The sequence below is a fragment of the Bos grunniens genome, chromosome 12 (assembly GCF_055505025.1).
Source record: "Bos grunniens cultivar Pamir isolate PY7600 chromosome 12, Bosgru_T2T1.0, whole genome shotgun sequence".
Classification (NCBI taxonomy): domain Eukaryota; kingdom Metazoa; phylum Chordata; class Mammalia; order Artiodactyla; family Bovidae; genus Bos; species Bos grunniens.
This window is the reverse complement of record NC_141176.1, coordinates 75140725-75159746: the sequence shown is the minus strand read 5'-3', so window position 1 is coordinate 75159746 and position 19022 is coordinate 75140725. Positions and strand designations below refer to the sequence as shown.

At 40.6% G+C, this 19022-nt stretch overlaps 1 protein-coding gene across 6 annotated transcripts in view; it reads right to left on the bottom strand.

Moving 5' to 3' along the window:
• The window catches only part of LOC147361913 (ATP-binding cassette sub-family C member 4-like), a 195388-nt gene that overhangs the window by 42428 nt on the left and 133938 nt on the right, over positions 1-19022 (bottom strand). For all 6 annotated transcript variants that reach the window (XM_086330224.1, XM_086330221.1, XM_086330223.1 and 3 more), the window contains 5 exons: positions 17082-17201; positions 15800-15910; positions 14777-14883; positions 13477-13668; positions 3981-4136 (listed from right to left, as the gene is read on the bottom strand). In XM_086330224.1, coding sequence (XP_086186350.1) covers positions 3981-4136; positions 13477-13668; positions 14777-14883; positions 15800-15910; positions 17082-17201 — 686 coding nt within the window. The remainder of the gene's footprint in view (positions 1-3980; positions 4137-13476; positions 13669-14776; positions 14884-15799; positions 15911-17081; positions 17202-19022) is intronic.

The window sequence follows — 19022 nt, the reverse complement described above, 5'->3', positions numbered from 1 at the left end:
GTTCTGGGGGTAGATGCTCAAGCAGATCCAGGGGCCCCCTTGAGTCCTGGCTCACCTTTGCATATCAGGCCTTTCCACATGACCTTTGTCATGGGTGGGAACTCCTGAGCTGGCTCCCAGCAGTAGGGTCTCTGTAGAAGAGAGAGACCCTACTCTCTCTTTTATCAACCAACATTGTGCCTTGGAGACAAAGGCATATAAAGTGGAATAATAAGTTTTGTAGTTATAATGGTTGGTGATCATTATTTACCTGAATACAAAGTTTAGCACTGCTTTGTAATCATGTTCTCCTCCTCCTCCAGAGTGTGTACACAGAGCATGAGCAAAAGTATGGTGGAGACTGATAGAACAGAACCAAAACCTAGTGATGTCGAGAGATGTTTAGTCTTCGCTCAGATGTGATTCCAAATATTACCAGCAGGGCCAAGAATCATCCCATGTTTTTCTTTATTGATAAAGTTCTCTTATACACACAAGTATACAACCTATTTTTTTAATTAAGAGATATTAAAAATAACACAGGGCACATTTATAGATTCTTTCATCTGAGGATATAAAAGGACTTAGACACGTCGACTATTTCTGCTAATTAGTCTCATTTGATTCATTTCAGAGATCGGTACAATCAAAACTTGGGAATCTAAACTCCTTCATTCTACTGAAACTACTAAGTCATGAATCTGGTAGCCAGAGGAAATCTTTAAATATAAGGGTTACAGGTGCTGAAAATTTATTCCAATTTTTCCTGAAAGGCATATATTTTAAAAATTGTTTTTAAACTGTGGCAAAATAGTGTGGCTCAGCAGTAAAGAATCTGCCTGCCAATGTCTGCAATGGAGGAAATGTGGGTTTGATCACTGGGTTGAGGAGCTCTGGAGAAGGAAATGGCAATGCACTCCAGTATTCTTGATTGGAAAATCCAATGGACAGAGGAGCCTGGTAGGTTGTAGTCCATGTGGTGCAAAAAGTCAGACATGACTTAGTCACTCAACAAGACATAATATTTACCATCTTAATGACTTTTAAGTATACATTTCAGTAATATTAAATACACTCCCATTATTGTACGGCCATCACCACCATCTAGCCACAGACTCCTTCCATTTTGCACAAGTGAAACTCTATAGCCATTAAACAACTTCCCTCCCTGCAACTCTAGGTACCCACCATTCTTCCTGTCTCTATGAACTGACTAACCTGGGTACTTCATATTAATAAAATTATATAGCAATTATCATTTGTGACTGGCTTATTTCACTTAACATAGTTTCCTCAAGGTTCATCTGTATTGTAGCATGTGTCAGAATTGGCTTTCTTTCTAAGGCTGAATTATATTCCATTGTGTACATGTGTGTGTGTGTATGTATGTATGTGTGTTTATATATATATATATAAACACACACATATATATATAACAGAGTCGGACATGGCTGAAGTGACTTAGCAGCAGCAGCAGCAACCATTTTTTGTTTTTGCAGTTATCTGTCAATGGGACCTTAGGTGACTCCATATTTTTGCTATTGTGAATAATGTTGCTATGAACACACATATATAGAGATCTACTCATGACCCTGCTTTCAATATTTGGGGTTTATATCCTAAAATAGAATTGCAGTATCATATGATAATTCTGGTTCCAAATTGGGAAAGGAGTATGTCAAGGCTGTATATTGTCACTCTGCTTATTTAACTTAATTGCAAGTACACAGGATTAGAAAAGTTCAGTTTTCATTCCAATCCCAAAGAAAGGCAATGCCAAAGAAAGTTCAAACTACAACACAATTGCACTCATCTCACACACTAGTAAAGAAATGCTCAAAATTCTCCAAGCCAGGCTTCAACAGTATGTGAACCATGAATTTCCAGATGTTCAAGCTGGATTTAGGAAAGGCAGAGGAACCAGAGATCAAATTGCCAACATCTGCTGGATCATCGAAAAGGCAAGAGAGTTCCAGAAAAATATTTACTTATGCTTTAGTGACTATGCCAAAGCTTTTGACTGTGTGGACCACAACAAACTGTAGAAAATTCTTACAGAGATGAGAATACCAGACCACCTGATCTGCCTCCTGAGAAATCCGTATGCAGGTCAAGAAGCAACAGTTAGTACTGTACCTGGAACAACAGACTGGTTCTAAATCAGGAAAAAAGCACATCAAGGCAGTTTATTGTCACCCTGATTATTTAACTTATATGCACAGTACATCATGCAAAATGCTGGCCAGGATGAAGCACAAGCTGGAATCAAGATCGCCGGGAGAAATATCAATAACCTCAGATATGCAGATAACTCCACCCTTATGGCAGAAAGTGAAGAAGAAATAAAGAGCCTCTTGATGAAAGTGAAAGAGGAGAGTGAAAAAGTTGGCTTAAAACTCAACATTCAGAAAACTAAGATCATGGCATCTGGTCACATCACTTCATGGCAAATAGGAGAAACAATGGAAACAGTGAGAGACTTTGTTTCCTTGGGCTCCAAAATCACTGAAGAATGTGATTGCAGCCATGAAATTAAAAGATGCTTGCTCCTTGGAAGAAAAGTTATGACCAACCTAGACAGCATATTCAAAAGCAGAGACATTACTTTGCCAACAAAGGTCCATCTAGTCAGGCTATGGTTTTCCCGGTGGTCATGTATGGATGTGAAAGTTGGACTGTGAAGAAAGCTGAGCGCCGAAGAATTGATGCTTTTGAACTGTGGTGTTGGAGAAGACTCTTGAGAGTCCCTAAGACTGCAAGGAGATAAAATCAGCCCATTCTAGAGGAAATCAGTCCTGAATATTCATTGGAAGGACTGATGTTGAAGCTGAAACTCCAATACTTTGGCCACCTGATGCAAAGAACTGACTCACTTGAAAAGACCCTCATGCTGGGAAAGATTGACGGCAGGAGGAGAAGGGGATGACAGAGGTTAAGATGGTTGTATGGCATCACTGACTTGATGAACGTGAGTTTGAGCAAGCTCCGGATATTGGTGATGGATGGGAAAGCCTGGCGTGCTGCAGTCCCTGGGGTCGCAAAGAGTTGGACACAACTGAGCAACTGTACTGAACTGACCTGAACTGATGATAATACTATTTTTAACTTTCAGGAGTTTCTACTGTGCATATTTATATAATCCAGCCTCTAAAACACTCCCTAAAAATCATATTTCTTTAGCAAGAAGAACAAAAACAGCAAACCAAAAACAAACCCACATGAAACAAACAAAAACAAAGAATCAGAACAAAGGAATACAGAATCAGAGCCCAGGAAGAGATCAATTCAAAGCTTCACCATCACAACCATCACATAAGGGGTGAAGCACCGCACATGAACTGGCCCATTTAACCCTCACAACAGCTCAACGAGTTGGACTGTTAGCTGCCTTGTAAGGGAGAAAAAACTGAGGTACACAAAGATGGAATTCCAAGTCCTCTGTTCTAAGTCATTATTCTGTACTGCCTCCCTGGTTAAAATAATTTACTAATAGCTGAATTCTGAAAGACTCCCCAAAGCATCTATATACCCTATAATTTTCAAAGCCCCACAGTTTCACAGAAAGTCCTCCAGGGAGGTAATCACCCTTGAAAAGGTGGTTTTATTTCCTACAACAAAATTCCATCATTAAAACACAAAATTCAGGTTTCCCTATAGGAATCTCTCCAGTGCTGCACAAACCAGTTATCATTTTGCCTTAGAATTATGTGGTTATTAATAGACAAAATCATGACACCTAAAAAAGTCTAAGTCCGGAAATCTGTCTGGGTCAGTTATAAAATAACACGTACACAAAAGAAACAAATGAATAAACAAACAGAGTCTGGTATCTGATAAAATGCCCATTGAAAATACCTGCTGCCAAAGATATTCTCTATTGGGAGAAAAAGGATCAACCTTTCATGCAATTTGGAAAAAAAAAAAAAAAAACAATCAAATTAAAAGCAATTAAATCAGGTGCCTCATAAAAAGAACACGTGAGAATACTCTGATGTGCATACCTGAGGTGCAACTGTCATTTTCTTCCTTAAATCATGAAGTCCAATTTCAGTTGTCCAGATGCCATCAATTAGAATTCTACCTTCAGGCTCTGACAATCTAAGAAGGGCAGCAATGAGGGAACTTTTTCCAGCTCCCGTTCTTCCCACGATGCCAACCTGTGAAGCGATCCAGGAAGGATTAAGAATTAACAGTATGCAACCAACCTAGCAGAAAATCTGATTGCTGAAGATGATTTTAGAAAGTTCTATATAAAGAGTAGTCTCTGAGTTTCTCAAACATGGATGGCACTATTGATATTTTGTTGAGGGGATAGGGGACTACCCTGTGTATTTCTGGAGGGTTAACAGTAGCCATGGACTCTACCCACTGGATACCAGAATCACCCCACAAACTATGGCGACCAAAAATTTCAGACATTGACAACTGTCCCCTGGTTGGGAACCCATGGTCACAAGACAGGTTAAAACTAATAGAATCAATATACTAGCAGTGAAAAGCCAGCAGTCTTCTAAGTGGTCCATAAGAAGTCAGCTTATAAATTAGCTTTATCCCTACTTGTCTGGGTATTTTGACTTTTAGAATTATATGGGTAATTGTACAGAGATGTCAAGTCTAGTCAGAAGTGTGATACATAACCAAATACTCACTTTTTCAGGGATCTGTTATTTAAGAGGAATTATTCTTTGGTAGAGAAAATAAATCACTTATGTTAAATATTTTGATTATATTCTATCTTGAAAGGAAACACCTTAAAATTATAAAATGCATTTCTCAGTGTCTTAAAAGACAGTGGCCAATAGACAGAATACACATAATGAGTCAACAACAACACAAACAACATTTGCTATTTATATGGGGCCTTTCATTTGAGCAGTTCAAAAGGCATTTTATAACAAATTAATACTTACAACTGAATCTTGGAAAGATACATGTCAAGTGTCAGTCTAGTTATTAAAACCAAAACAGAGATAGGGAGTTTGGGACTGACATGTACACACTGCTATATTTAAAATGGATAACCAACAAGAACCTACTGTACAGCACAGGCAGCTCTGCTCAATGCTATGTAATAATCTAAATGGAAAAGAATTTGAAAAAGAATACACACATGTATATGTATAACTGAATCACTCTGCTGTACACATTAAGCTAACATACCACTGTTAATCAACTATAATATAAAATTTAAAGATTTTTTTAAAAAGCAGAGAAAAATTAAGTGTACTAACAGTAAGATTAAAGAATCTGTATAATACAGGTAAAAATCTTGGTGGGGAATAAAACTATACTGTAAAGACTGGCTTTTAACTATGTGCATTCAATATGTATGCAGAGACTTTTTTTTTTTTTTTCCTGACCAATGAGCTTGCTCAACTGCAAATTCCCTGGTGGGAACTTCCCAAGAGATGATTTCAATTTCTCTATTTAGGGATTTGGAATCAATGAGGGGTGTAAGACATGCATTCAATCATTTGTCAATTAACTCAGTAAATTTTTAAAACTCTTGGATTTGAACAGAGAACTAAATTTTTCTGAGCACTGTTATCAGAATGCCCATGCTCGGAACCTTTCATATTTTCTCACTTGAATATCTCCAAAGTATCGAATCTTAGCCTGCAAAATCAATCATGGCATTTAAAAAAAATAATTTATCATTACAGAGGTTAAATGTAAGAAAAGAGGGTTTACCTAATTTTATTATCTTTGAGGCCATTTTGTACCTTATATTATACCCTAATTTATATAATATAGATGGACCAGTCTCTGTACATAGGCAGGTCTAGGGTATGTATGGATGTATATGTATGTGTGTGTGTGTGTGTGTGTGTGTGTGTATACATATATACATATATATATATATATAAACTCATGTGCTCTGTGTACACACAGACCTCAAAGATATTGCAGAGTTGGTTCCAGACCACCTCAATAATATAAATACCACAATATTGACACTATATTATAGTCTACATTATGTCTACAATGTACATACCTTAATTTTCAAATACTTTATTGTTCTAAAAACACTAACCACTATCTGAGCCTTTATTCGGTTATAGTAACATGAAATTTCAGATCACCACAATAAAAGCAAAACAAAAAAGTTTGAAATATTGCAAGAATCACCAAAATGTGAGAGATACAAACTGAGCAAATGCTGTAGGAAAAATGGTGCTGATTCATTTCCTCGATGCAGGGCTGCGATGAATGCTCAATTTTTTTTTTTTTTTAAAGCACTATCTGTGATGCACAATCAAACCAGGTATGTCTGTATTTATGGCTATTCCCATATATAAATATATATATTTATGTATGTATATGTGTATATATATATATACAGCCATATATATGGCTGTTCCCATATATAAATCAACACGAATCAGGACACAGATGAGAACTGTGTCTATGAGAATGTATGTTTCCATACTCTCAGCTCCACTAAAACAGATCCACCTGTGCAAACAGGAACAAACTCTTGGTAAATGGCCAAGATTCTCAGGGGCACCACAGGCTGCTCACAACAACAGGACTGTGAGCTCCAAACCCCAGTGAGGAGAGTAAGAAAAAGGCTACTCAAAGAAAACCAGGCTCTGGCTATTTCTACCATTCAGTAATCAAAACTATAGTCTCAAGTCTTTCCCAGGTCATCAATGTGTTTTACCAATTGGCCATGCAGAGTGTCACCAGCAGGAATAAGTTTGCATTCCTAACAAAAAGATATTTGGAGACAATCTTATTTTAGCTGCTTTGTGATGGCCCCTTGCTGTTTTCCCAGACCATAGAGGTGTTGGTTTCTGATGATCACACCAACTTGTTAGATAATTGCATTTAGATCTCTCTTCATATACCAAACCTAACATGATCAACACCCAATGGCCCACACAAAACAGCTGCTTCCTCTGATTTCCCCACTCTAATCTCATTACTTCTTTCCCAGGCTCATAGGCTCAAAATGTCTACCTTACTTCCAGTTTTCCCAAAGTCCAGTGTAGTGCCAAGCCCTGAAAATTCTTCCCATGCAATGCTTCATGACTCAATTCCTCATTTTAAGGACCACATTCAGTACTGGAATGCCAGCTGTACTACTTTTGAAAAACAGAATAAATTCTTTCCTTAATTATGTTGTTGTTGTTATTGTTGTTTAGTTGCTAAGTTGTATCTGACTCTTTTGTAATCCCATGGACTGTAGCCTGCCAGGCTCCTCTGTCCATGAGATTTCCCAGGCAAGAATATCAGAGTGGGTAGCCATTTCCTTCTCCAGGAGATCTTTCTGACCCATAGACTGAACCCATGTCTCCTGCATTGCAGGTGAATTCTTTACCACTGAGCCACCTGGGAAGCCCACAGAAGATTACTTCAGTCAGTCAGTTCAGTTGCTCAGTCGTGTCCGACTCTGTGACCCCATGGACTGCAGCATGCCAGGCGTCCCTGTCCATTACCAACTCCTGGAGTTTGCTCAAACTCATGACAGCCAGCCAACCTGACCTCAGGTACCCTCTTTGCTCAGTGAAGTCATCCCTCTTGTTCCACCCATCACATTTTATGCATCTATGTTCATGTTATGCTTCAACTCTCCCGTCATAAGATCTCTATGTTAGACATGTTCCTTTAACTGCAGATACACCTCTCCCCTAGAGAAGAAAACGGCAACCCCTCCAGTGTTCTTTCCTGGAGAATCCCAGGGATGGGGGAGCCTGGTGAGCTGCCGTCTATGGGGTCGCACAGAGTCGGACATGACTGAAGCGACTTAACAGCAACAGTAACAGCACACCTCTCCCCACTTTCTCTGTTTTAGCTACACAGAGGGACAAGATAAAAGTATCAGGCCATCTAAGTAGCCTGGCAACTAAGGCCATGCCTAAAGTGTCAGGCAACTAAGTCTACCTGAAATAACAGAGCCTAAAAGTCACAAGATGGGACTCAAGTCCACATATATTGACTTCTTTTCCATCTGCTGATGGTTTTCTTATCACCTGGATGGCCTGACACTTTATTATGTCCCTCTCTGTAGGTAAAACAGAGAAAGTGAGGTCAGGTGGGCTGGCTGTCTGCAGGAAGAACCTACCCATAGTTGGGCTGGGAGAGAAACCTGCAGCTAAGTGGGGTACATTGTTCCTGGGGAACAGGCCAAACAGACCTCTTGCCCTGCTTGGGGAGCAAGACTCATTTTGGATCCCATCAGGTGGTGAAAGAGTCACACATATATGCTGTTGGGTGGGGCTGTCTCTGACTCCAGGTCCAGGCAGGGCTGAGCCTGTGGGGAATCCCTCTAGTCCTTGCAAGAGTCTGATGTGGGGAAGGCGGGAGCAGGATGAAAACTGCCCATGATGAAGACAGACTCCATGGAAAGGATTCAAACAAATGCAGTGGGATCACACAGAATTGGATTATAATGTAGAGGTGTGATTTGCAGAATATGAAAGTAAATAAATCTATAGGGTATTAAGTGCTGTAGAATGTTCCAGAGCCTCACGCTCAAACACAGCAGGCATTTCAATGATTCATGAGTTTGGTTTCAAACTGTCAAAGGACATTTCTTGGGAATCATGGGTTATGTGTCATCAAAAACTGTCTATGGGAGAGAAAGGACTTTCTTGGAAGGTCCTGTTCAAATGCAATGCTGAGAAAGTGGTCTGGGTGAGCCTGAGATTCTGTATAAGAAGATTGAAGATATGCAGGTGATACTGACCCTGGCAACACAGTCTGAGTCACAAGGAATCAGGAAACTTGGAGGGAAAGTGGGACAAACTGGAAGTGAGGGGATGAGTTACTGAGAAAATATGTAAAAAAAGGAGAAAATGTAGGAAACCAATATTTTTACACATCATAGCAAGTATCTGTTAAATTTCAAGTAATATCTCTGAGCAAGAAAAAAATAACAAAGCAAAATCAATCTACCTCTAGAGATGGAAAATGCTTTAAAATTGCCCAGGAATCTTTAAAATTATCAAAGCAACCAAAGATCATCTAAATGAGAAATTCAGCCCAAGTCAAAATCTACCCAGGAAGCCTAGGGTTGCATTGATCTCATTTTGGATCTTTAGATTTACTTGGTATTTCTTCCATGAATTAAAAACCAGTATAGCACCAATGACACTTTTCTATTAACTTTAACTTCCATGAATCAGGACAGCAGAGGACATGGCAGAAAGACAACAGAGCACCTCTTCTACTGGGTGGGCTCACTCCCAAGTCCTCCTATCTCCTGCAGCAGCCTTTCTTAATCAAAGCCAACTCCAAAGGACTTTCAGGAGTGACAGGGCTGGGACAGGTGAGTAGGAAAGGAAAACTGGGTTGTACACTGCTGCTGCTGCTGTTAAGTCACTTCAGTCATGTCTAACTCTGTGCGACCCCATAGACGGCAGCCCACCAGACTTCCTCGCCCCTGGGATTCTCCAGGCAAGAATACTGGAGTGGGTTGCCATTTCCTTCTCCAATGCATGAAAGTGAAAAGTCAAAGTGAAGTCGCTCAGTCGTGCCCAACTCTTAGCGACCCCATGGACTGCAGCCTACCACACTCCTCTGTCCATGGATTTTCCAGGCAAGAGTACTGGAGTGAGGTGCCTTTGCCTTCTCAATGGGTTGTACACAGGTAGAGTGAAATCATTTCAAGAACACACTGCCTGGGTATCATCTCACAACACAGAAGTGAAGCTAATGGTGATGCTGAGTGGACCAAGACACAGATCAAAAGTCAGATTGTCATATTAATTCAGTCTCCAAATTAAATGTTTCCTCAAACATTTTAGAATCTCAGATAGTCCTACGATTTTGGGAGATTTAAGATGGAAGAATACAAAACTGTTATGTTCTTAAGCTATATATGAAGTTTATAAGATAATTCATATTTTATGGCTTTGGAAGAAACACACACAAATTAGTGGAGTTATACTGACAAGGTGAAATCTGATGGACACAGAACTATGAGTAATCAAACACTGATTTGCCTACAGTACTCTCAGGGACAGGGCTGCATCAAGAGCTGTGGTTAATGTTTCCAAACACGGAAGTCCTCACCTTCTTCCTGACCTACAGTGAGACGAGAAATAATTAGGAGCCAACTTTTGCTCAGTGACTAACTGAAGCTGCTCCCTGAGTCTCTTTGAGGCATTAAGTTGAATGTTTATTCTTTCATGTTACAAGGCTATCATTCATTATATCATGGCTATAGTCTTCTAGGTATGTCTGTGGTGGAGAGTTTTAAAGAGTGGTTATTTAAATGTAATCTGTTGCTTACCCAGTTGTCTTGTGAGTATGTTATGGTTACTGGTTGTTCGCATGTGTGTGTTACTCTCCTAGCCAGCAGTCCCCAGCACCCTCTCTGTACCTGTAATGCCACTCTCTAGGGAACGAGGATGAAAATAAGATGCTCCCTGAACTTAAACCTCAGGGTTCTGTGAGATATAGACTCAAAATTACGAAGGGTAGCACAGGTGCTATATCTTTTATGTTAATTGTGGCAAAATGCATGTAGAAACCTGTACACTGGTCAAGAAGCAACAGTTAGAACCAGACATGGAACAACAGACTGGTTCAAATTTGGGAAAGGAGTATGTCAAGGCTGTATATTGTAACCCTGATTTTTTTACTTACATGCAAAGTACTTAATGCAAAATACTGGATGGATGAAGTACAAGCTGGAATCAAGATTGCCGGAAGAAATATCAATAACCTCAGATATGCAGATGACACAACTCTTATGGCAGAAAGTGAAGAGGAACTAAAGAGCCTTTTGATGAAAGTGAAAGAAGAGAGTGAAAAGCTGTTAAAACTCAACATTCAAAAAACTAAGGTCATGGCATCCAATCCCCTCATTTCATAGCAAATAGATGAGGAAACAATGGAAACAGTGAGAGACTTTATTTTCTTGGACTCCAAAATCACTGCAGATAGTGACTACAGCCATGGAATTAAAAGACACTTGCTACTTGGAGGAAATTTATGACCAACCTAGGCAGCATATTAAAAAGCAGAGATATTACTTTGCTGACAAAGTTCCATATATTTAAAGCTATGGTTTTTCCAGTAGTCATGTATGGATGTGAGAGTTGGACCATAAAGAAAGCTGAGCACCAAAGAACTGATGCTTTTGAACTGTGGTGTTGGAGAAGACTGTCAAGAATCTTGAACTCCTTGGACTGCAAGGACATCAAACCAGTCAATCCTAAAGGAAATCAATACTGAATATTCATTAGAAGGACTAATGCTGAAGCTGAAGCTGAAGCTGAAGCTTCAGTACTTTGGCACCTGATGGGAAGGCCTGACTCATTAGAAAAGACCCTGATGTTGGGAAATATTGAAGGCAGGAGGAGAAGGGGATGACAGAGGATGAGATGGTTGGATGGCATCACGGACTCAATGGACATGAGTTTGAGCAAGCTCTGGAAGTGGTGATAGACAGGGAAGCCTGGTGTGCTGCAGTCCATGTGAGTTACAGAGAGTCAGACATGACTGAGTGACTGAACAACACCATCAACATGTAACATGAAATTTACTAATTTACCTATATTAAGTGATTATAGTGTCAAGTATATTCACATTGTTGTATAACCAAACCTCAGAACATATATTCCCTTGTAAAACTGAAATTCTGTACCTATTAAACAACAATAACCTATTCTCTTTCCTCCATCACTGGGGACCATCATTCTACTTTCTGTCTTTGATTTCTCCAGGAACCTCATAAAAAATGAATCATATGGTATTGGATCCGTTTGTGTCTGGTTTATTTCATATGTCATGATAACCTCAAGGTTCATCGATGGTCATTTTTTCCTTTTTTAAAGCTACATATCATTTAATGGTAAGGGTATACCATATTTGTTTATCCATTCATCTGTGACTTTCATCATGGACACTTGGGTTGCTTCCAACTTTTGTCTACTGTGAACACAGGTCTACTATAAGCCCTATGTTGAATATATAAGATGCTATGGAAGCAGAGAGGGGCCTGAAGAAGCAGATGCATTAGAGCTGACTTTCTCCATCCAGACAACAGAAGGGAAGTGTCTCTGAGGTGGAGTGGCAGTGTATGCACACCGGAAGCAGGCAGGACATGGTGCTTTGGGAGAATCTACACATGACCTGAGTGTAGAGGGTGTGAGCATGTTAGGACTCAGTGCTGGACAGGTAGGTGGGGAAGAGCTTCCTACCACCTTGTGTGTTGTGGTTTATTTTCTTCTTTAAGATCCTGCCCTGGTCCTAGTCGAGGGCTCCAAACTGAGTGTAAATAGGAACATCACCTGAAGACATGGACGCTGACAGGACCAGATCACAAACCTCTCGGCTGTCTCCCAAGTGCATCTTCCTCCGCTCCCTTCAATTAGCTTTCATCTACTCTGAGTGAATCTCTGGGCCATGTCTCCACCTGGGGGCTCTGGTTCCTCACCCCTGACTGAGTCATGATTCTGGGCTCCTCAGTTTTCACTACAAGCTCATCCCACGGCCCCTGCTGAAGTGGACTTAGGGCTTCACTAGGCTTCTAGCAACCGGAGAAGGTGATGGTACCCCACTCCAGTACTCTTGCCTGGAAAATCCCATGGACGGAGGATCCTGGTAGGCTGCAAGCATTGGAGAAGTAAATGGCAACCCACTCCAGTGTTCTTGCCTGGAGAATCCCAGGAACGGGGGAGACTGGTGGGCTGCTGTCTATGGGGTTGCACAGAGTCGGACACGACTGAAGTGACTTAGCAGCAGCAGCATGCTTCTAGCAACAGGTCAACTAGGCCGGTAAGGATCAGATCTATGCTAAAGAAAGAAGTCTTTTGCTGTCTCGCATACAGGGTTATCGTTACCATCTTTCTAAATTCCATATATATGCGCACTGGGATGACCCAGAGGGATGGTACGGGGAGGGATGTGGGATAGGGGTTCAGGATGGGGAACACGTGTACACCCATGGCAGATTCATGTTGATGTATGGCAAAATCAATACAATATTGTAAAGTAATTAGCCTCCAATTAAAATAAATATAAAAAAAAAGAAAGAAAGAAACAAGTAGTCTGTGGGAGGGAGGGCAGGGAGATGGCAGCTCAGTGTAGGTGAGTGGAGGACAAGTTTACGGCAAGGGCCAAGGGAGAGAGGAGGAGGCTGCAACCAGCGAGTAACATAGGAATAAGAGAATATTTCAGAAATACAAAGATGAAAAGATGGAAAGGAAGAAAGTGGAGAGATATTGGGAGAGTTCATGACAGGGAGCTGGGCTCACTTTCCAAACTATGAATAATCAGGTGTCATGTATAGTGTCCTGGGTCAGGTTAAACTCCAGCTCCAGAGCCCAGGGCCAACAAACACCATGAGTGAGCTCATGACCCAGGGAAAGAAATGCTGGGATCCCCATCCCATGGTCAGTTTCCAAGAAGGATTCTCGTATAATGTTATTGATCTAATCTGCATCTGAGAGAATCCTCTGGACTCATAGACAAGGAAACCAACAGCGGATATAGCACTAAATCTTTAGTTCAATTTTAAAGAGGCAAATGGCTTAAACAAACCTTTTCACTTGAGAATATGTATGGTGTCAGGTCCTTCAATACCAGAGGCTCATCTAAGCTGTATCTGAAGTTCACACTGTAAAAGTCAATCACTCCTGTATGGGGCCAGGCTAGTGGTGGTCGAAACTTGTATTCCCAGAGCACTTCTTTCTCACACTCTGTATATTCAATCCCCCTTTCTACTGAAATCATCTGAAATACATAAGACATCACAGGAGTTAGGAAAGGAGGGTGTTGCTTATGGATGTTTAGAGACTATAAATGAAACCTTCTGCTTTTATATCTTTACATCAGCTTTTCCATGGTTCAGAAGATCTCAGGTCTTAGCATCCACGAAGGAGAGAAGTAGGAGTTTTATGAGGCCTTTGACAATTTGCAAACTTGTTCATGGTCTTGTAACTTTGTCATTTACAGGTACTTCCTTCAATATTATATGAAAACTAAAAGAATTAGAGAAATGAATGCAAAGATTTTATTGATCCAGTTTTCACACCTGAATTAAAAAAAAATAAGGGAATTTTGTTTAAGAAAAGAATACTTATGGACACCAATCAGTAATGTGCAGCTACAGAAGGGCCATCTGCTATAGATGAGCAGAACTGGATGGTTATCAAACCTCATTTTAATAATTAGTCACTCTCTGCTTTATTAAAAGCAAGAAGTGGAAAGTTTTCATTTTCATTTGTTTTTCTCCCTTTGGGAGAAGGTGCAAATATTCAAAAGAGATTATAATTTACATATTGACTAAGGTCTCTTAAAGTGGCAAAACTCCACAACTCTGATAGTGCATTCTGAGCGGGAGCTTATCTGACCAGAAAGAAGAGACACCAGCAAATTCATGTGTTCAGCACACACAAGAACAGATGCTAAAATGGGAGTGGAGGAATCTACTAATTAAATAAACTAATCTCAAAATGCTGAATCCTTTATCTTAACCAACAATGAGGAATTATCTATTAAGAAGCAAAGATAAAAAAGCCACTAAGAAATTAACCTTTATTCTCTCCAGGATTTCAGAACATTTCTCCTGCAGAGATATTTATTATATTTGAAGACAGTTTGTGATGAATATAAAACCTGCCAACACAGTACACATAAGACTGAGAAAAACACATATATATTTTATTTTGTATTAACTTTAAATAGATGGAAGAGGATGCAAAAAAAAGAAAGAAAGAGAGAAAACCCTGTTAATCATGATGTAAAAGCAAGAATTTTATGGTTCTACCTAAGAATTTCTTTTATTCCAGCTAATGGCCAGGAGATTTGAAAAGGCTAAGAACAATAAGGTAAACATCACCATATTCTCAGCTTCGATGCTTTGCCTGACACAACACTGGAACATCCCCATGAGTGTGAGCGTGAGGGCGAGAGAGAGCACCAGACCAATCTTGCCGGGGTTCAAAGCTAAACAAGGAAGAAGAAGAATCAAGTCAGAATGGTTCTTAAACCCTTGCTCAGCTCCTTCTGTAACTTTACAAAGAAGATTCCTTTATCATATTTCAATCATTCATATGTCATGATCGTATTATTCATACTTTTACTATGTGGATTGAGATCATAATACAGTGGGAAAAATGACTATGAAAGACTGTGAGATGTGTTTATTAATCCCATCAGGATTTACATATATGTGACAATATCATATAGGTGAGGAATCAAGTCATTATTCAGACTTCCATCATTATGTCTGCAAGAACCATTAGGTAATATAACTTTCTACATATCCAATGCAGCTGCAGTTGGAACCACAAAAAAAAAGGCAATAGGTTTTAAGAGCAAGTGCTTTTAAATCTAAAATACTACTCTAATTGTTCCATATTAAAGATTCAATGCAGCTAGTATGGAATCATTAGGGACGGTGAATTCATGCCACACACACCAACAACAGCTCATCTGGTACCCACACAGTTGGACAATGTTCTTCGCTGCAGAAAATCTTTCTCAATCCAGTGTACCAGGCATCTACAACCAAGAGATTTGAATAGCCCTAAAGCTAAAACCTAACCTCTAAGCTGAAGGAAAAGCTTAATGGTAAACCTAGTTCTCTCCTCCCAACTACAGGATACTACCAAGAATGTTCAGCTTGCGACAGTTGTGTAGACTTCAACCATTCAACAAAAGATGAAACGATTAAAAGTCTCATATTAAGACACAAATGACTTCATATAGACCACACTGTGAAATCATATGCTGCAAACACTTTAATATAATTCATTATAACCAGTTTATGATATTAGATGAGGTGGCAATAATTTAATAACTGTAAACAAGACTATAAACTGTAAGCATACCACAAACCATTATTCACAACTGTACTTACTTTCTGCCAGAGTCAGGGCCCCAAAGGCAACAACAGTGACAAAGATGGCACAGATGACATCCAGATACACAGCGAGCCATCGGGACGTCATTAAAAGCAGGAACCAAGCCTCTGGATTTTTGAACCGTAATAAGCACAGTACATAAATAGAAAAACCATGTTAGCTGCTTCTAAAGAGGAAGAGCATTTTGCTCAGTTGAAATACAAAAGATTTTTATACAAGATAGAACAGCAAAGATACACACCTAAGGAGCCTAAAGATTCCAGAAAGCTACATTTTGACACAAGACAACATATAGGACACATAGGAACAAGTTCAAGGGCTTTGTGGGGAGCATGAACCAAAACATACAACTCATGGCTTATAAACAGAAACATGATTCTAATAAAGAAGATGGGAAATGGTCTCACTGCTGTGTTTCCTGCAGTGCTGCGCCTCACCGTGAAGATCATCCTCTCATAGGGTTGACTGTTCCCAGCTCTCAGACAGCAGACAGCACAGCCCTGCTGTTTCCCACACATTCTGATCTTACTACGGAGCCCTGCACAGTGTTTGTTCTCAGGAGCCAGTATCTAAATGATCATGAACTAACCAGATTGGCATGTGTCTTTTGAAATGCCATTTTACCTTCAAAACACAATAAAGATTGGAAAGATAGGCCAAATTTTTATAAACTTAGAGGAAATTCTGAAATTTCTACCTAGAAAAAAAAAATTCAGAGATAAAGAACACACATGAAGTCGGCAGCAAATCTGATGATCAGGAAATGATTTTCCTTAATCATGTCAGCCACCCTGCATGCTCTGACAAGAGAATTGGCAAACTACAGTTTTGGAACCAAGAATAGCCACCACTGGGTTCTGAAAATAAGGTTTTATTGGAAAGCAACCACAGCCATTTGCTGATGTATTATCTTTGCCTGTCTCCATAGTGAGTAGTTACAACTGAGACTATACAGTACACAAAGCCTACAATATTTTTATCCAGCTTTTTGCCAAAAGAAAGTTTGCTGACTCCTGTCCTAAAGGGACAGAAAGCCATAGGGCACAGTGATGGAAGGACAATGCAAGGCAGTCAGGGGAGAAAAGCAGGCATGTGGGAGGGGAAGAGAGGTGCACAGAGTAGATGCTGAGAGGAAGGGGTGGGGGACGCAGGTGTGCAGAGAAGGACAATGGGGCACACAGAAAGAGGAGCTGGCCAGCAAGACCACCTAAGGGGGAGGTCAGGCCTGAGAAGGCAGCACACCCCATCCTTTGAAATCACTTTCAGAAATGTACAGACCTGAGTGCAAGTCCTGACATGCGTCGAACACTTCCTGAAACCTCTGTTCAGCTTTGTACGCCCGGATGGTCCAGAGTCCCTGGAGAGAAGATGCTAAGTGCGAAAACACTGGGCTCCGTGCTGGGGAAGCAGAGACAGACACATGGCAGAGAAAGTCAGGGAGGCTGGATGCGAGGAAACCCACTGCCTCCTGGGCTTTATGGTCACATGTCCCACCAAAAGACACACCTGTGGCTTCTTGGTGGGCTGCCTGGGGGAGGAGGGACAACATCCCTTCTGGAGAGGGTCCTCCATGTGACCCTCAAACTCTTGCTCACACCAACCTTTACTTTAAAAACCTAGAAATGAAAGATTCTCTTTGAACCTTTCTTTGACCAAATTCAAATCACAGCTAGAATTCTTTACTACTTCTTTTATCAAGGTCCTCCTCAAACATGCCTCTCTCCAAATTCTTCTGGTATATTTCCAGGTGGAAATTGTCCATATTTTCAAAATATATTGAAGCACAGTTGATTCACAGTATTGTGTTGGTTTCAGGTATATAGTATAGAAATTCAGTTATTTTTTTCTGATTATAGTCCATTACAGATTATTATAAGATACTGAAAAAATTCCCTGTGCTTTACAGTAAATCTTTGTTACTCACCTATTTCAAGCGGTATTGTGTATTAATCCCATTCTCCTAATATGTTCCTCCCTCTTAGTTCCCCAACTTTGGTAACCATAAGTTTGTTTCTATGTCTCTAAGCCATATTATCTTTTAGATTCTATGTATAAGTGATGTGATATCATATTTATTTTTCTGTGGCTTACTTTACTAAGAATAATATTCTCTAGGCCCATACATATTGCTGCAAATGGAAGTATTACATGCTTTTTCATGGCTGAGCATTATTCACTAATTTTTGAGTCAGTAGCATTCCAAAATTTAATTCCTCATTAGAGTCCTCACCAAGATAAAGTTTGATGAGCAACCTGTGTGCTATGTCCTTCTTAGATGAGTAGCCTAAAGTCTGGGATAGAGTCAGTACATCCCCTACTCTGCACCAGACCCAGACCCAGGACAGGGTGAGACGAGTAAGGGGAGCAGACAGTCTGCCACCTCCCCCGTCCTGGGCCTCTCCCTGCACCTGTGCCAGGAGCCTCTATGCGGGTCATGGAGCACCCGGCACTGCACCACCCTTGTACCCACAGGACCCGGCAGACAAGGAGAGTTTGAACAGTCTTGACTTCTGCTCTGGGAACCTGATGGATGTTTTCATAACTGCCCTGCTGGATACCTGTCCTGGTATTTGGAGGTCACTGTGACATGCGACATTCACATCACCATTTTAGATTCTGACAGTGGCCTCAGTGTCCATTTTCTTTTGAGTGACTTCATGTGGGTTTGGGATCTGGTGTCACATGACTGCCCATTCATTTCCTGCCATCTTCTCTAAGAGCATAGTGACCACAAGCACCTGGGTCAGGCTCTTGCCTGTCAGGGAACAGGTGGGCTGCAGGCTCCCAGGCAGAGAGGACTCCTTATGGTTTTCATTCCCCACCATGAACGAGGATGTAACTTGCTCTTCTCAGGGGCAGATAGTGAGCCTGTGACCTCTGTCTGGGATGAGCGGTAACGTGTTTTAACAGCAGAAAATACTGACATCACTTTGTTACCTGTGCGTCTCCTAGAGAAGCATGAGTGCTAAGTTGCTTGTTGTTTCCAACTCTTTGAGACCCTATGGACCATAGCCCTCCAGGCTTCTCTGTCCATGGGATTCTCCAGGCAAGAACACTGGAGTGGGTAGCCATTTCCTCCTTCAGGGGATCTTGCTGACCCAGGGATCCAACCCCTGTCTCTTATGAATCTGGCATTGGCAGGTGTGTTCTTTACCACTAGCACCACCTTGGAAACCCCTCCTAGATAAGACCTGTTAGTAAAACCTGGGTGTTTAGAGG